Source organism: Sipha flava, unplaced genomic scaffold (assembly GCF_003268045.1).
Source record: "Sipha flava isolate LNK unplaced genomic scaffold, YSA_version1 207_pilon_pilon, whole genome shotgun sequence".
Classification (NCBI taxonomy): Eukaryota; Metazoa; Arthropoda; class Insecta; order Hemiptera; family Aphididae; genus Sipha; species Sipha flava.
The window spans coordinates 145667-164416 of record NW_020272813.1 but is presented as its reverse complement, the minus strand read 5'-3'; the positions used below and the strand labels follow the sequence as shown (position 1 = coordinate 164416).

The 18750-nt window shown below is 30.2% G+C and overlaps 2 protein-coding genes across 2 annotated transcripts in view; one reads left to right on the top strand and one right to left on the bottom strand.

Annotated features, from left to right (window-relative positions):
* Nucleotides 1-3164, top strand: part of LOC112682588 (multidrug resistance protein 1A-like) — a 29523-nt gene extending 26359 nt beyond the window's left edge. The window contains exons 18-27 of the mRNA XM_025553221.1: nucleotides 25-126; nucleotides 196-357; nucleotides 441-644; nucleotides 759-859; nucleotides 1194-1334; nucleotides 1415-1571; nucleotides 1664-1858; nucleotides 1941-2147; nucleotides 2217-2363; nucleotides 2887-3164. Coding sequence (XP_025409006.1) covers nucleotides 25-126; nucleotides 196-357; nucleotides 441-644; nucleotides 759-859; nucleotides 1194-1334; nucleotides 1415-1571; nucleotides 1664-1858; nucleotides 1941-2147; nucleotides 2217-2363; nucleotides 2887-3081 — 1611 coding nt within the window. The 3' untranslated portion in view covers nucleotides 3082-3164. The remainder of the gene's footprint in view (nucleotides 1-24; nucleotides 127-195; nucleotides 358-440; nucleotides 645-758; nucleotides 860-1193; nucleotides 1335-1414; nucleotides 1572-1663; nucleotides 1859-1940; nucleotides 2148-2216; nucleotides 2364-2886) is intronic.
* A 6463-nt stretch (nucleotides 3165-9627) lies between these two features.
* On the bottom strand, nucleotides 9628-11007 carry LOC112682571 (metalloendopeptidase OMA1, mitochondrial-like). The gene is made up of 2 exons (XM_025553203.1): nucleotides 10850-11007; nucleotides 9628-10699 (listed from the first exon to the last, which is right to left on the bottom strand). Exons 1-2 carry the CDS (start codon nucleotides 11005-11007, stop codon nucleotides 9628-9630), a joined length of 1230 nt encoding a protein of 409 aa, XP_025408988.1.
* Between the last annotated feature and the right edge of the window lie 7743 nt (nucleotides 11008-18750).

Genomic DNA, 18750 nt, shown 5'->3' with positions numbered 1-18750 from the left:
ATGGAATAATTTTTTTGAAATTAGTGTTTGACGCTGAAAGGCGAAGCATTGGAAAGAGAAGCAACATTTTGGTCCGCAATGTTTGTTTTACTAGGAGTAGCCTCGGGTTTGGCCATACTATGCCAAGTACGTACTTTAAACGTTTCGTTTAAATATTCCATACAGTTCATGTGAGAATGTATGCATTATTCGCAGACATGGTTACTAACGTTCGCCGCTGAAAAACTGATGATGCGCTTACGGGTGCTGGCGTTTACAAATATACTCAGACAAGCGGTCGGATGGTTCGACGACAAGGAATCGAGTCCCGGCTGTCTGACGACCAAGTTGGCCAGAGATGCCCCGGTAGTGAAAGCGGTAGGTGGTAACTTCTACACGCGGTCCGTGAGCTCGACCAGACGATTAAATTTCGGTCTCGGGTTTGTATTTCATTTTTTTAGGCCGGCGGAATGCGAGCCGGCCAAGTGATGTCGGCAGTCGTTACCATTACCTCGGCCGTGTGCATAGCGTTCATTTACGGATGGAAACTGGCCATGATACTGGTGATCGCCGTTCCTTTTATAATCGGTGCCGGGTACCAACAGCAGATGAGTCTCAGAAAGAACCAACGCAGAGACGCGAAATTTATGGACGAAGCGGGCAGAGTAATAAATTTTACGCACGCTCGCGGTCTTCGGGGCGTTAGATAAATTACTTGCATGCCTTCACATTGTAAAATGTATAAAAAATAAAACAAAAAAAAAAAAATGTAATTTCAGATAGCAACCGAAAGTGTACAGAACGTGCGCACCGTGCAGTCGTTAGGAAAAGAGAAAAAGTTTGTCGACCTTTATCGCGAAAGCTTGAAAATTCCTAACAGGTATAATATTATTAAAATAATAATACGCGCGTGCGTGTAAAAGTATAGCAAAAACTCGCACGTTCTGGTGTCTAAAACTTGATATTAATAAAGTCATAAAAAAAATCGAATAAATTAAAAATTATTAAATGGTTAACACTCGTAAATTAATATATAAATAAAAAACAGTTTATATAAAGAAATAAAAAAAATCCTCATTTTATTGACTCTGTATGTTTTTAATTCGAAACCGGTTGTACTTTACAAGTATAATAATACTCCTGGGTAAACATTTATTCATTAATTCATTTGTTTACTTGATATTAAATTGTGTTTTCATCACGTGTATGTGCAGGGAAGCGAAAAAACAAACGTACCTGTACGCGACATTATTCGCTTTGTCGCAATCGATCACGTACATACTATACTCCATCGCTTTTAAGTACGGATCTTATTTGGTACTTCAAGAAGAAATGACTCCGTCCGCCGTTTACAGGTCGGTTCGTAGTAAAACAACAACTTGCCGAACGTGTGTTCTCCTGATAATAAATTAACAATTAATACCGTCGTTCATAGGGTATTTTTCGCACTGTCGTTCTCCGCACATTCCGTCGGCCACACGATGGCTTTTCTCCAGGACTACGCCAAAGCGAAACATTCCGCTTCGATCATATTTCAACTGATCGAAAAACCAACGGAAATCGATAGCCAATCGAACGACGGATATACGCCGGTTCGGTTATTTATGTTTTTTAAGCGCGGGTTATTAATATTTGATCATTTATCGTAACACTACGGTGATATGTGTACTATAATCGTTCACAGGAAATAACCGGTAAGATATCATTTAGAGGAGTTCATTTTTCGTATCCAACGAGACGGGCAAACAAAATCCTAAACCACATGGATTTTACTGTTGAATCCGGAAAAACACTGGCGTTGGTCGGCGAATCGGGATGTGGCAAAAGTACTGTTATATCGCTTCTCGAACGTTTTTATAATCCTTCTTGCGGCACGATCGTAAGTGTATACCGTCAAGTGCCGAGTACTATATTATTATAATATATACATTTATACATTACACGAACGCGTTCATCTTTAGGAAATAGATGACTGTGATATCCGAAATATGAATATTCAGCATTTGCGAAAAAATATCGGCCTGGTTACGCAGGAGCCTGTATTATTCGACTGTTCGATCAAAGAAAACATCAGCCATGGTGTGTGCGATAATAATGTGAATTTCGATATGATTGTCGAAGCCGCGAAAAAAGCAAACGCACACAACTTTATAATGAGTTTACCACAAGTATAAAACGTTTCTTTTCCAATACTAATCTATACTAAGATAACATATTAGTAAAAATTAAATCTTTAGGGTTACGATACAATAGCTGGTGACAGGGGCATGCAGTTGTCTGGCGGTCAAAAACAACGAATCGCTATAGCTAGAGCATTGATAAAAAATCCTAAAATACTATTGTTAGACGAAGCTACATCTGCACTAGACACCGAAAACGAAAAAGTAAATATTAAACAATATTTATTGTAATATTTATCACTTATAAATAATAATGGACCAAATATAATTACTCAAAGTAACTTTTTTAAATTTTAATTTTTCGAACCAAAATGTTAAGATTGTCGATTTTTTTTTCTTTTATGCAATCATCGATACCTTAAAATATTTTCCAGCAATCTATTTGTTAGTAAACAAGTTTTTTACGAAGTTTGGTGATTTTATTATATACTAATATACACCACGTTTGATTCGGATTTTTTTTTTAAACTATTATAAAAAGTACCTATTTCATTCTATCATTAGCTTTATAAATTCCGTTTGCTTTTTTTCTTAAATAAACTGTGAAAAAATTAATCCATTTTCTCAATATATATGTAATAGCATCGCTGTAATGTTTTTGAAAATAGCATAAAATAATAAGTCACTTGTATGGTCTTGTTTAAATATGTATTTATGTAATATTAAAAATCGACTAAGTAACAAAATAAAAAAATATACTAATCATAATTTATCATATCAAATTCAGGTTGTGCAAGAAGCGCTGGACGAAGCCAGAAAAGGAAGAACGTGTATAATAATTGCCCATCGTCTGTCTACCATTCAAACGGCTGATATCATAGGTGTTGTTCGTCGAGGACAAATCATTGAAATTGGTACTCATGAAGAGTTATTTGAAATGAATGGATGTTATTATGAATTAATAAAAAGGCAACACATGTAATAATAAAAAATAACCGTGTCATATATGATTTAGCAATAACATACAAAAGTATATTGAATTAAATAATGTTTATATTTATAAGATTTTTTTTTTATATTTGTGAGTAATTTTCTACCTTATTTTAAAATGATTTTCATATGAATCCAATTTTATTATATTTTTGTAAAAATAATCAATATAATGCAAAGACTCAGTAAATTATAAACAGTTTTTTAAAAAGGTCAGATTATTTTTGAAAATTGAAAAAACAATTTGTTCGATTCAAGTTGTGCTTTTAAATTTATTTTAATTTTAATACACTTATTATACTTGCTAACCAATTTGAAAATAACAACACCAATGTGATTTAAAAGACATTGATCTATCTGGCCTATGGTAATAGCAAACTATGTTTAGGAGTACATAACATGGAGCTATACATAGTTATTTCATTATACTATGTTTCGTATTTTTACTTAACTAATTGGCAAGTACAATTAAATAAAGCAGGGATGAAAAACGTTTTTAATTATTTCGTTTTCATTTATTCTTATTTCTTATACCTAACTAATAGTTATTAAACTATATGTTAGTAACTAATTCAAATGTTTCTAAATTAATTAATTATTGAATTATAAACCCAGACGAACATAGACTTGTTTATTCTTGATTTTAAATACCTTATGGATATCAGAATAATTAATATCAAATAATTTAACCATTTAAGAAAATATGTAAAATACAATCACTGATAAAGTAAAAACTAAAAAGTCATGTTATGTTTACTATTAACTATAATAGCCAATAGGATAATGAGTACGTATAATAAATTATAAAACAAAATCAATTTCTAATCAACTGCTAATATCAATAGATAATAATATAATTGTATTATAATAATTGAAGCGGCAACCATGTTATAGATTACACCATGAACCATGGCCGTCGACATGAAAGATAATATAATTTTACCGTTACCACTGCAATGTGTATGTCCCATGTGGACTATAATTATTATGTTATGCTATTAATATATTTTATTTGTTAACAATTACCTATTAGTTATCAGAATTATCAACTTCTTGATAACAGATATATTTTTTTTTTTTTAATAAATAATAATAGTATAATACTATAATTTATTTTTCGTTTTCGTTTTTGATTTCATTATAATATTTTTTTCGTTTTCGTTATTCATTATTTTTTCGTTTAATAACGTTTTTTTAAAAACGTTTACCATTCCTGACATAAAGTAATGTTTACAAAATAAGACAATACGAGACTCATAAAAAATAAATTATCATTATTTATTTGTTTTATATTACTCTTAACACAGCTTAAAAGGTTTAATTTAATTTGTGTCGAAGCGAATTTTCGTTAAATGAAATCATCTCAATAAAAAAATTGGAATATTGTATTTTATTTTTATTTATTTCAATATACGCTATGCGGAATTTGAGAAAAGTATTACAGTATTACAGAACACTAGTAATTAAATTATGATTTAAACTACATGAAATTAATGTTTAGATTAATTGAACAAAGAATAGTACTATGTTTAAAGTTACATAAAGAGCAAAATAAGATATAAATGTTAGCCAAGGTACGAAAAACTACAGACTATTATTCAAAATCGACATCATCCTTGGTAAAGATGCATTTTTCCCAAAATTTGTACAATTTGGTGGTATATAAAAGATGTCCTTGGACCTAGTGTAACCAGGAACACAAATGCCAATATCAATAAACATTTTTCATTGCCTGTATAATGATATGGTCTTTGGTATACTACTTAGGTATACTTCAGTTGTATATTATACTTAATTTTTATGTAAACACAATCAGGCACGGATCCATGGTGGGCCATGGGAGTTATGAACACTTCCCCCAAAAAAAATTCATCTAGATTAGGTCCTTCGTGTTAGTTAAAAATCAATATATGCATAAATTGTGTTTTTAAATTTTTTTCAATTAGATATTTTCTTGCAATAAAAATGTTATAAAACATATTATTTTTACATACGTTTAAACTACATCACCACTTGTTCATAAATTCATAATTTCTATCCAACTTCCAAGAATATTCTATATAAATGATTATAAACTTATTGATCGACTTATTTGATATAATATTGTTGGTGAGTAAATTTAAATATAATAGTAAATATATGGAAATATTCGAATACTTCGACGGAAAGATAACTTATCTTAGATAAGATTATTGTCAATCCGTTATCCGTATGTCTATAGGTATTTAATATTATATACTTGCTAAGGCACCGCTAATCACTAATTTAGATTCTAATAACTTGTTAAAAAATACTATACATACGATCATTCTCTACTGTCAGTCATCTTAAGACGTGACTTCGTTCAAAAATGGGTGAGGAACGCTTCATCGGTCTTGTTTTGCTCAATATTCACAAGAATATACCCATAAATGTTGATGATATTATTTCTAAATCTGGAAAAACAAAAAAAAGAAGATTAAACTTTGTAATTTAATTTTAAAAATTTAAAATTTAATTTATTAATAACATTCCAATTTGAATTAATAGTTTACTTTTATTATTTTGTAATTGTGTATTATCTTTTTGACGAACATCACACCAGCTTCGCTCAGTAAGAAATTTACCAAAAAAAATATGCAAATAATTAGTACGTAATTAATATGTATTATTATTAATAAATAATAATATTATTATATTAGTATTATTATTATGTATAATTAGTATGTATTTGTATGCAGGGTTTCTAAACGAAACGTAAAAAAACGTAAAAACGGTAAAAGAACATTATTTTTGTTCATAAACCAAAATATAACGGAACGAAAACAATTATTAAATTTAGTTTATTGGGTCCTTCATATGAAATCACAGTATAAACTATTAAGTTTACTGACTTTTTTAATGAAAAACGTTAAAATCTTAAAACTTCTTTAAAAAATTGACATAGAAACGCCATAACCTATCAAGTTCTTTGAAAAATTACTAAAAAAACGTTATAACTTATTAAGTTCCTTTATCAATTACAAGAAAAACGTTATAACTTATTAAGTTCTTTAAACAATTATACAAAGAACGTAATAAGCTATGTAAGCTGTGTTTTCGAGCTTTGAAAAAATCGTTATGAATCAAAATTATCTTTTGACTATTTTGAATTCAAAATTATTTAAGAATAATTAGTAATTTAATATTAAAATCCAGATCATGAATTACATCTATTCCTATCTTTACTAATAATTAAGATAAATATTAAAAATATACCCCAACAGGATAATGTAACTTGGAAAAAACTAAAGAAGCTTCAGCCAAAATAAATCCAAAAGCCGATTATTTATTTTTTACAATATAAGAAAATATAATATAATGAAGATAATATAGGTAATAAGTTATTATGATTAATAATATAGTAGTATATCCAGTCTTGAGAGCTTCCAAATTTTTTGGTAATCTCAACATTTTCCCTAATCTCAGTGATTTTTTTATAGTTGATTTTTTACTTTCTATTTTGAATAATCTAGAATAGATAGTTGTAAAGTATGAGCAGCACATCGTATACTCCTCAATACCTCCGATATATTAACTGCTGCACTCCTTGAATATTAAAGGCAATGTCGCTTTTTATTTTTATTTTCTTGTTCATTTATTATATTATTATCTTCATCAGAATATTCAGAAACATTGTTACCGTTTTCTTCATCAATGTGAACTTGGTCATCTTCAAAATTGTGTTCATTTTCAGAACGTTCAAGAAATATAAACGTTATTCAAGAACGTATAACTTTAAAGCATTCGAAAACATATGACTGTAAAACGTTCTTCTGATCAAATGTTCAAGAACGTATTATTTCAAAACATTCTTCTATTAAATTTACAAGAACGAATAACTTAACAACGTTTATTAGGTCTATCATTCAAGAATTTTAAATATTTTTATGTTTTTTTGGTGAACATTTCAAAAAACATTAACAATTTTAACGTTTTTCTATTAAAATGTTCGGTGAACTATTTAGTTTATAACGTTAAAATTGTTACGTGCCAACCGTTCGATCCGTGATTTCAGTGTCAACGTCTCAGTCAACGCTTGGTTGTAGGTGTAGTGAAGAATAATCAAGACTTTTTAAAATAATTTAATTTATTTAAACTCATAAAATTATTCTAACTAAAATTTCGTAAATATTCTAAGTCCAAACAATTTGAGTTTGTAGAAATTAAAGTCCTAACAATTATGACTTATAAAAATAGTGTGAAATATTTCTATGTCCGGACCATGACATAAACTGACGTGAAGGTACTCAGCACAGCATAGTCAAAACTCGTCTGATTTGTCCTTGTTTTCAGGTCCCTTTTATATCTGATATATGTATGCGTGTGTGTAAATCTCAAGTGTATGTGTGTGTAAATGAAAACGATAATAAAATAAGATAATTTCCTATGGATTTTGAGTGTGTGCGCGTTATCTCTGGACCGTGACATAATTATTGACGCAATGCCCAGGATGTGCTCACTACTATTTCGATTAACTATTTTATTTCAATTTCCCATAAAACCGTTTATGTGAACCCTTTCACTTGTCCACGCTTGTGATTTTGATATTCTAATTCCTTATTGTAATCTCTAGTGTAATAACCACGTGAACACAATAATCTAACTTACCCCCAGTTGTGGTTTTTGATGTTCATGGGAACCTCCTTGTGATGTGTTTTATTATGTGACTACGCAGGACGCGACACAATCTAAAGCCGTTTGTTGATCATAGCTTGATTTAACGTTTATCACAAATAAAGTTCAAAAACAAATTATGAAACTGAACCAAAAATTATCGGTTAAGGTAACCTTTTTTGTATAACCCTTTGCTAAATTTGTATAACCTTGATTTGTGAAATATTTTAATTTTTATGTGGGCGGGGTTAGCGTAATATCATTTCAGTCTCGCCCAAAAGGAATTCGATAACATTTGTACATTCAATTATGCCAATATTTAACACCCAATTAGTATAAATTTGTACAATCATCCCCGAAGTCCAACCTCTAATCCCTTTTTCGAAAATATGACATGGCCACGGCCTGTTCTTTAATAAAATAAATAAATAATGGATATTTTCAAGAGATTGGCATTAAACAAGCAACCCAATTGCTCGAAAAATAATTTCTTTAACTCTTCATACTAATTGGATACTGAATATATTGGTATTAGAAGAATTGCAGATATTTAAAAAATTTATGTGCGGGCGGGACTGGAGTGACGTTGTATTCGTAAAAAGTGAATTGTCGAAGAAAGAATTAAAAATCGGACTTCGGAGATGGTCGTTCAAATTCATACTAATTGAATGTTAAAAATTGAAATAATTGGATATACGAATGTTATCAAATTCCTTGTGGGCGGGGTTGAAATACCATAACGCCAATCGCACATATATAAAAAATGAAATATTTCATAAACCGTGGTTATACAAATTTCGTAAAAGGGTCATATAAATTCATGAGTGTCGGGTCAATGCGCGATCGATTGTCGGTCGCCGAAGGTCTTGCGACGAATTTTTCGGAAGTAGCGCAATAAAAAAGTGACGTCGATGACGAGCTTCGGGTCCGTGGTAGAGTCACGAACGGATCATGGAGGTCGCTCGAGTGACGGAGCGTTGGGGCAACGGCAGTGTTGTGGTGGAGCGTGTGGAGATACGTAATAATTATTATTAATTATTAATGTAATAATTTTTTATTGTCGCTATTATTACACAGCAATGTCAATGCAATACAGACATGCTGTAGTACACCGTAAAATACACGAAATATACGAAGTACGCGCAACACTAAAAATATTACGTTTTACGTGTACTGGTCAGTGGTCACTGGTGTACTACGTAGTGTCTCGACTACTACCCACTACTACCCGATGTACATATTAAATTACTATATTATACTGATTGCTGTCTATTAGTTCTTGTGTATTATAAATTAATAAAATACATATTTATTAAATCATGAAACAAATACCTCATATAAATAATCAACAATATTATTATTATTATTAAAAATAAATTATTAACATGAGGAATTTGTTTAATGATCTAATGAATATGTATTTTATCATACATAAAAAATAATAGACAAATAATAGCAATCTGTATAATATACCAATTTAATATTATTGTTCTAATTAATTCGCTTAGGTTTTAAACAATTAAATAATAGTAAATACTGAGTAAATAGAATTAAAGTGACCTTTAAATTCAAATGGTAGATGAAATCATTTTTACATTGATAAAACATATTTCAAAACTAGATATAAAAATGAAAAACTACATCTCCGAAATAAAACTTAAAAGAGTGCTCTAATATTATTCTAGAAAATAACTACACTTAAAAAAATATATAATTGATATTATGGGATATTAGAGAATAAAATTAAAGATATAGGAAAGTCTTTCTGAAGAGACTTAGGACTCCTTCACACGAAGCCATCAGTGATAGGCCACCAAAAGATAATCTACGCCGCGCGGCCGTACCTTGTCATAACAACGGTACAACGGCAAAATTTTTATTATTATTAGTTTCGTACCGCTCTCTATGGGAATTTCATTTTCACATCATCGAAAAACCGACCAGTGTGCAATCTACAGTATTTACTATCAATGGTGTTAAGAAACGTGGCGTGGCAATTGGCTAATTTCTGCAGTTTTCGAGCCTCATTCATTAGTTGGTTCAGGTGTTCCGCTCGGCTTCGGTGTGTCGGGTGAGTATGTAGCCACCAAAAGGTGCGGCTATGGGGAAACGACCGTTCATTAGCGTCGGCCCAGGAAGTCCACAGCTTTGGGCCTTGCGTGATGTCCACGCAGGCTCGCGCGGCCATCATGAATCCGATTTCGTCAGCCTCTTTCTCCATGCGCCTCGAGAGTGGCATTTGGAAACATAACAACTTCATCGTGGCTCCACCCAACATGAATAAAGTAAACGCGGAAAATGCAGGCAGCAGCGTCCAGGCGACCACGTTGGCCACTATCTGGAAGATGTCCAACAACATATCCTGGCTCCACTGACGGTTGGTGTGGCGCAGCATGATATGGGAAATCTCGTGGCCGATGATGATACCCAGTTGATCGTCGTTAGTCATATCCATCAAGCTGCTGCTAATGTACACCAACCCAAAAGGCAATGCGAACGCGTTCGGTTCGTCGTTATCCTCCGTGTAGAGCGACCAACGAATGTCCCGGATCGCGGTAAACTGTGAGTTTGCCTCCAACAGCTGCCTAGTTATGAGTTGTACGCGGTTGTACTTGTTCCCGTCGTGGTTCCTCAGATCCCTCCCGGTAATGGTCATCAAGTATAGCCAATTCCTTTTGCTAATTTCGGCTATCGTGCTGTCATTGTATAGGCACAAGATCAGCTGGCCCGTGATCGGGTCCCGTTCGACGTTGTGCAATATTACCGCGGAGCACAGACACGCCGTGAGCGCCATGCCACTAAACAGGGTCTTTTTATTGTTTTCCGCCTTCTCCCGGTACTGGCGCTTCTTGTTGTCGTTCTGCCTGGACCACCATTTCCGTATCACCCATCCTGTTAAGGCTCCGATCCCTTTGAGCACGGGAATCACTATACTGGCGTCCGTCAATATTCCGCGGGAACAGGTCACGCGGTGGCTATATGGGAAGAAATAGTTCATGTGAAAAATTATTTACGCGACGAAACCGTTCGGGGTGTATGCGAAAACTTATTTTTCGATTCCGAATAATACGAGTACATAGTATCGAAATGAAACAACCTTGCTGTATCGTAAGAAAAAATCTCACCCGAAACTCGGTTGTTCAAAGTGGCGCTTTTGCCATTCCGACATTGGGTATGGTCTTCTTAATGCCATGCTGCTCATCATTCGATGATCTTGGCAATTTTTCAATGATCTGAATCGCATGATCGAAGGCAAATTTTTTTTAAATAAAGACCGGAACATGGTTGATTGTTGAATCTGATAGCAAGGCGAAAAAATTAAATGCCCGTGTTTGAGCAGATAAAATAAGTAAGATCTACTACTTACAATCAATTTGTTAACTTTGTTGATTATGACGAATTTTCCTTTGAATTATATGAAACTGTTTTTATTGTTTATTTTATGATAGTAATATATTTATTGATTTGACAGACTTTGATTAAAGCCAAAATATTTAAAAATTCCGTTGTTTATTTTAATTATTAAATATTTAAAATGTTATAAATAATTCAAATTATAAAAATAAATTTATTATTTAATAAAAAACTAAATAAGTATAAAAAAATAAATTAATGATATAGAAATAAAATTAAAAAATCATGTTTTAAAATCATGTCAGTCTTCAAAAAGGAAATGTAACAATTAAATATATTTAATTAATGTATGCATTCTGCCGCATATTCCAATTTGAATTTTACAGTTGAATTTGTTATAATTAGGGCCCGAAACTTGATGATCTAAAAATATGTAAAAAATGCATGAAAAAAAATGCATAAAAAATTACATAAAAATGTTAAAAAAGTGTATATTTTACTATAAAAATTTGATGAATATTGTTTTGATATGAATTATAATTTATAAATTAATTAAATAAAACTATATATAATTTACTCAAATTAATTTTTTTTATGGCTAGTTTTCATAGTTAAAAAAATGTTAATATATACTACTTTTCATAAAATTTCGTTTTTTATCGAATTTCTTATTTTTAATCTACTCTGTAACAAAAACATACGAATTTAATTAAAATGAACATCTTTACGTACCTAATCATTTTTATTATTTTTGTTTAACTTTCAAAATTGTTACACTTTATAATTAAGATTTTCTTAATATTTTCGAACAAAAATGAAAGGCGATCATCCCACAATAGTGTTTTGTAGATCGAAAAAATTCTCTCAACAAATTTGATACGAGTTAAATTATTTTCACGTGATGTCGCTACTACATTTGTGATGGCAATTAAACAAAATTTGAATCGAAATAAAAGCCGGTTATCACGGTGGCGCACAGTGGTTTTTGTTCTAGCTTGCATTAATTAATACCTTTTAAATATGAATTAAAAAAATTTGAAAATTATCAATTTTATTAGTCTTTGACATGCTAAATCCAAATTTGTTTCAGTTCAAATCAGTATTGAAGTCAACCCTTAATTAGGGGTAAAAAAAAAACCTGTTTCTAAATTTTCATATAATTTGCATATTGTAAATCAACTAATTGACATGTTTTAGGTTGCTGAATCCAAATACTATACTATTTCTATTTTGTAATTTATCCCTAATTATGGGAAATAGAGAATGTTTTTTTTTTTTTAATTTATATATATATATATTTTGACATTAATCGCTGTTAAAATTTAATTCATACAATGTTATATTCAATAGCGATTTAGCTTCATTTGATAAGTCTTGTAATTTTTTTTTGGAAGTAATCTTATGGTAGATATTAACGGGTCAAATGCTATTAATAACAAATGTAAGAGGTCTTCGTTGATATTTATTCTTGAGTTTTTCTTGTGTGGTGTTGTCTGTACATTATATAATCTTTACTTCGAGATTCTTGGGCCTCCTCTTATTATTGTCCTAAAATTATAAATGTTAAATTTGCTTAATTATTCTGAAAAAAAATTTAAATTTAAAAAAATAGAAATACTTACCTGTCGGTAAAATATCAGAGCGAATAATATTATTATAATAATATTATTATTAGTACCATGAATTAATATTTTATGCACACTTGATGGTATATAAAATGAGGGGAAACAAAATGTTTTGCTGTTTTTTCTCCATACTCATCAAAAGCATCTATATTAAAATCCTAGCCACTTAGCTATTAGACTTAACTATTACACTTAACCATTAGAATATTTTTAAAACGTTCAATCAGTTTTACATCAACTCCTGTGATCTCTACCGATTTTTCTACATTTCTAAAGAATGTTCTAGCAGTATTTCCATTATTTTTAATCCCGTATCCTATAAAAATAATGATTAAAACAAATAAGTAATTTTAGGAATAAGATAAAAATCTTGGGTTCAAAAGTCAAATACTTTATTGATTTCATTGAATTGTTATTAATATTTGTGTACAGGTGCATACACAAAAAAATATTCTAGGGATGGTTGAACCCCTGAAATTCTCTTATTGAATGCACCTGTATGTGTGCAATCCGTCTAACACTCCCTCTTTCCGCATATAATACAATGTATGGTACAATACTGTTTAACATGCATTTTATTTTTATTTTGACTCTTGAAGATGTTAATTTTATAAACATTATTAAAAAAATTAGGAAATCTGGGAAAAAGGTAGACATAATATAGAAAGGTGGTAGTCACTGTCTGATAAACGCTAATGTGAAATGGAGGGAGGTTAATTATAACGAAAATGAATTTTATTATATTTTGTTGAATTTTTTGTAATTGGTACGCATCATGTCAAATCGAAATTTAATATAAATATAAATTCAAAGATATTTTTTCAGTACGAAAATCAATGTCTTATAATTTGTTAAAAACAAAACATTCCACTTTTATTCCATTTTGGACAGAGTTTGCAGTTTCAAGGGTTGCCACTGATTTACACGACATGAAATGTTTTTATGTACTGATCGTAAGCGATATGTTTTCCTGAACCGTTCTAAAAGGTGATGCCACCCGAGTCATTTCGACGGATGAGTAACTTGCTAGTGTGGCCAAATAAATTATAATCATGCTCGAGCTTTAAAGTAAAGTGTCGCTAATGGATTTTCCGTCAAACGAATCAAATTCATGTTGACATACTATGTTCTCCCGATTCGTGCATAATTGTTTAGATGCCGTTGTACATTTTTCAAATAAATAATGTACTTTTCAGAGAGGGAAAAAAATAAAAAACACTTTCTTTAAAGTGACAAAATATTATTTACTTACCGTTATCGCATCTTGTTTTTATTTATTTTTATTAACGTTGATTTCGTGTCTTGCGACAAAATTATAATAAAATGCCCAAATACATCAATAAAATGCATAATAATTTGAAAACGGCGAAACGATTAGAAATCGAGTAAATCAACCCACGCGAGCCACTGCCGCCGATGCGTCTCGTGACAAATGAAGAGCGAATCACAATGATGAACGTAAGAGTAACGGTCTTTCTTTTTGTACCATTTTTTTTCAATGAAATCTGAATGTCTTATATAGGCACAAGAAATAAAAATGGATAAATTGAATACAGAATTTCTGTTATTACCGATGATTAAAATAAAATAATAAAATCGACCTTTTGGCTCAGAAAAAGGTCTTGTACGTAAGGCAATATGCATAGAATATTTTGCAATGAAGTCAAAATGAATCAAGTAATAGTAAAGTCAATTAAGATCTAAAGATTTTACCAGTATTTTACTATTTTTGACTTCGAGTGATTCAAAGAATATGTTTTACCGTGGAATGCGTTTTTTAAAATTTAAAATTTATTTTTATTTTCTAGATATTCTTTTCGGTTGAATGCTTCGATCATCAATGTTGTTTTCAGTTTTGACAGGAAATTTTGTATAGTTAGAATGCAGTAGCTATAGGGAGATCATTATTTAAATTTGTATATTCAAACTCATCCTAGTGAAATTTTAACACTTTCGATTTAAAAAAAAAATACAATATAAAAAAATGTATAAATTAAACTAAAAAATATTTAGGTACACTATTAAAAAAAAAAAAAAAAACGTTAATGATTTCTTCTGTATTTGATTGGAAATAGATACTAGGCATAGGCATTTTTTAACTTAAAACATTTACCGCCGAAGGGCTATCATACAAATTTTAAAAACTGCAATACAAATTCATACATATTATGTATTATGTATTAATATTTATATATTATATTTTTATTTTTTTTATTTAGCTTTTACGAGCCATTTAGGCTCTTTGCTTCTAAAACCAGTTTTCCCCAAACATCTCTTTACTTATTATGTATTCATATAAATTATGTATGAGTTTGTATTACAGTTTTTAAAATTTGTACGATAGTCCTTCGGCGGTAAATGCGTTAAGTTAAAAAATGCCTATTTCTAGTATCTATTTTCAATCAAATACTGAAGAAATCATTGAAATTTTTTATTAAAATAGTGGACCTTAACATTTTAGTTTAATATATATATTTTTTTTAAATCGAAATATTAAAATTTCACTAGGGTGAGATTGAAACCACATCACTTCAGAACCCCATTATTTTTGTTCGATAATGGGAAAACCAAGGTCGAAAAAATTCGAAAAATGGTCGTACAAATTTTATACAAAATATTGATGAGAATTTTCAAAAATTCCAAATATATAGGTGAGGTCGGGGTGATGTAACGTACGTATATTGTATTCGATAAGAAAATAAATTAAAGTTTGCATTTGTAAAATTCCATATCTTATAAAATTAATTAAATTACCACTTATTTCTAATTAATCAAGTTTGATCTTGTAAATAAAATACAGGGGGACCTCGATAAGTCGAAATTTAAGGGAAATGCAATTTATTTTGACTTATTGAGGTTTTGAATTACTACGGTTTTCGAGTTACCAAGGTTTAAGAAAAAAAAAAAAATTTTAAAAAAAGAATTTTTAAAATGTATGTATGTATTAAAATTTTTTAAGTAGCAACTAGCAATTAGAGCCGGCGCTAGGTATTGCGGGGCCCTAGACATTAGCCTTTAGGATATAAAATGTCAATGTATCTCACGGTATTAAGATGATAATTTAAAATTACAGGGGCACTTTAACAAGCATGGGGCCCTGGACAATTATCCCATTTGTTCTTTCCTAGAGCCGGCACTACTGACAATACCGATACAAATGAAAAATACTGTTGTGTACCGAGGTTAGTAAATACATAAGATAATAAACACAATTATATAAAATTACCGTACACACGTAATCGATCGATCGCAACTGGCAATACCAATACAAATGAAAAATATTGTTGTGTGCCGAGATTAGTTAATACATACGATAATAAACACAATAAACGTGATTAGAAAAAAATCATCGGAACGTTTAGACACATGTTTATAAAGCTATTCGTCATTATCCGTCTATATTCGGAGCACAATATATTCGAGTTATCTATATATATTTTTTTTTTTTTGAGTAATCATGGTTTACGCAAGGGAACAGAATTTTTTTCGACTTATCAAGGTTTTCGATTAATCGAGGTTCCACTGTATATTATATTACTGTTATTATATTATTAAGTAAAATAAATAAAAAATTAAATAACTATTATTTTAAGACATTTGATTACTGCTGAATATTTCATAATTTACGTAAAAAAAATTTGTAGCACCATTTATAAAAATATAATACTAAAATGTTATGATTTTAATATATTTTATGATTAAAAATGTATTGTTCGAATTGTTTAAAATATCGAATGATAGAAAAAAAAAAATATGAAAACGATAATTTAGTTATAACACTGTATCATTTAATTTACCATTATCCATTACAGTACACGAGAATATTGCATTATAATAAAAACCTAAAAGTGATTTCAAATATTCTACGCCCGGGAATAAATATTTGTGCTTCATCTGTCCCAGTTCCATTACTGCTCGTTGTTTTAACTTTTAAATAAAATATTCAAACTATTTTTGAATACATAACATTGCAAACATTTAAACAGAAACAAAACTGTTTTTAAAAAATTATATGTTAAAGATAACACAACAAAATTTTGGGAATTATCTTGTATACTTATAATTATTATAATTAAAAACGGAACAAGGAAAGGAACATTTCTAGTTTACGGAGCACCCTAAAATTTAGTAATTTTTTTGGGGGACTTAGTCATAAGTTGGGTGAAAAAACTGATGGTGAAATTGAAATTTAGTGTAAGAACTTAGTTTTAAAGTTATAGTTAGTTGTTAATAACTTTATACTACAACTCTTAAATTATCCTTATGCATCAGTATTTGTGTTTAATAGCGTTGCGTAATGCGTAGTAGCGTTAACTATTTATCCATGGAACCGAATTTGATCCCCACACAGGTAAAATCAATTTTTGCACTTTTTTTTTTTAACGATAATTTTGTATCTGGTTTTGATCATTATCGTAATGAACATTTTTGAATTTTTTTTTTTGAAAAATCGAAATTTTAATTTTAAAAAATTTAGGACTTCGCTCGTTACACCTGCCGGCTTCACTTACAAAATTGAGTGACACTGCGTGGCACTTTTCGAGGGGATGGGGCTTCGCAACAACAGCAGTAGCGGTTCTGGCATTAAATTGTTGAAGAGGTAACAACTTAGTAGCTCTAACCGGACTTAAGATTTTAAAAATTTTAAATTTTTGTATGAGAGGTCCATCTTGTCTGAAGTAATTGTGGAATGCATTTCCCTAGAATACTATCAACTACATTAGAACGGTATGATGAGTTATGGAAAAATGCCGATATACCAGTCATACTAACGAAAAATATGCGACATTTTTCGTTATTATTACAGCTATATTGCAATACTAAATTTAATTTATGTGCTAAACAATGGGTGAATAATGCATTGGGTGCAATTTCTTTAATTCGGGATTGTATTTTTTTCAAAATGAAAATTCATCAATAATGATAATATCGCTTCGGGGTTTTGGAGAGAAGAGCTCTTATTGTTTTAAAATACACGTAAAAATGTCAAATATTTAAATTTTTGTACGAAAATTAATTTAAAAAAAAATAAAGTGGGTCATTATAAAAAAAATCCCAAGTAAATCAGAATTTTCTGCTAAAGTTAGATCACAAATCTGCACAAACGTGGAATAAACAAACAGATCAATAAGAAATAAAAAATTGGTTAGTGGGAAGGCTAAGTCCTTAGTCCCCTCCCTCCTTAAATGTTTAACATCTCGGAAATGGGTTAAGCAGAAACGAAGGGAATAAAAGCAAAAACAAACACAAACGGCTGTAAAAATTTGAACTCGAAAGTTCGAGGTAGTGGGGGAGATGTGTATGTCCCCCCCTTGAAAGTTCAATAACTCGGAAATGGGTTAAGCACAAATGATGGGAATAAAAGCACAAACAAGCACAAATGAAGCACAAACGACTGTAAACATTTTAAGTCGAAAATCCGAGGTGGGGGGGGGGCTGAGGACATGCAGCTGTTAAACATAATTGTTTACGAATTACCTATGATTATACAATTTGTTTATGTCATGTTACAAAATATTAATACAGTGGTAAATTTGTATAAAAATAAATACAGATCGGCGGTGGTCACTATTACGAGTTTTTGGTACTATAAAGATTATAATATTATTGTTGTATTATTGTTTATTAAGTGCATTGGGAGCCGGAGCAATACAAATAATAGCCGTTGATGAGTTAATTTATTTTGTCAAACGATATAAAACTTAAAATTTTGACTGTCACATACCTAATATTTTATTATTAAACTCTACATTTTTTTAAAAATTTTTATTAAATCCATGAAATGTGCATATAAATGTTCTTAAACCCAAAATATGCAAATTGGTACAAAAAGAAACAAAATATGCAAAATTATGCAACAAAAATTTTTATATCTGAAATATGCATATTATGAATCGAATTTGTATCGAATTAGAATTTCAATATGCACTTTCTAGACAAATATGCAAATGCCTAAAGTTCCGAGCCTTAATGATAACTATGAATAAACTTAAAAAACAAATATTGTATTATCATATTGTTTTTTGTTACAAGGAATACACTTATAA

What these genes read in the sequence shown, in the direction of transcription:
- LOC112682571 (XM_025553203.1), bottom strand. Translation starts at nt 11,007, where the DNA reads ATGTTCCGGTCTTTATTTAAAAAAAATTTGCCTTCGATCATGCGATTC. An exon ending in TTTGAACAACCGAGTTTCGG is followed by an intron (nt 10,700 to 10,849) that starts GTGAGATTTTTT and finishes CTTCCCATATAG; the next exon opens with CCACCGCGTGACCTGTTCCC.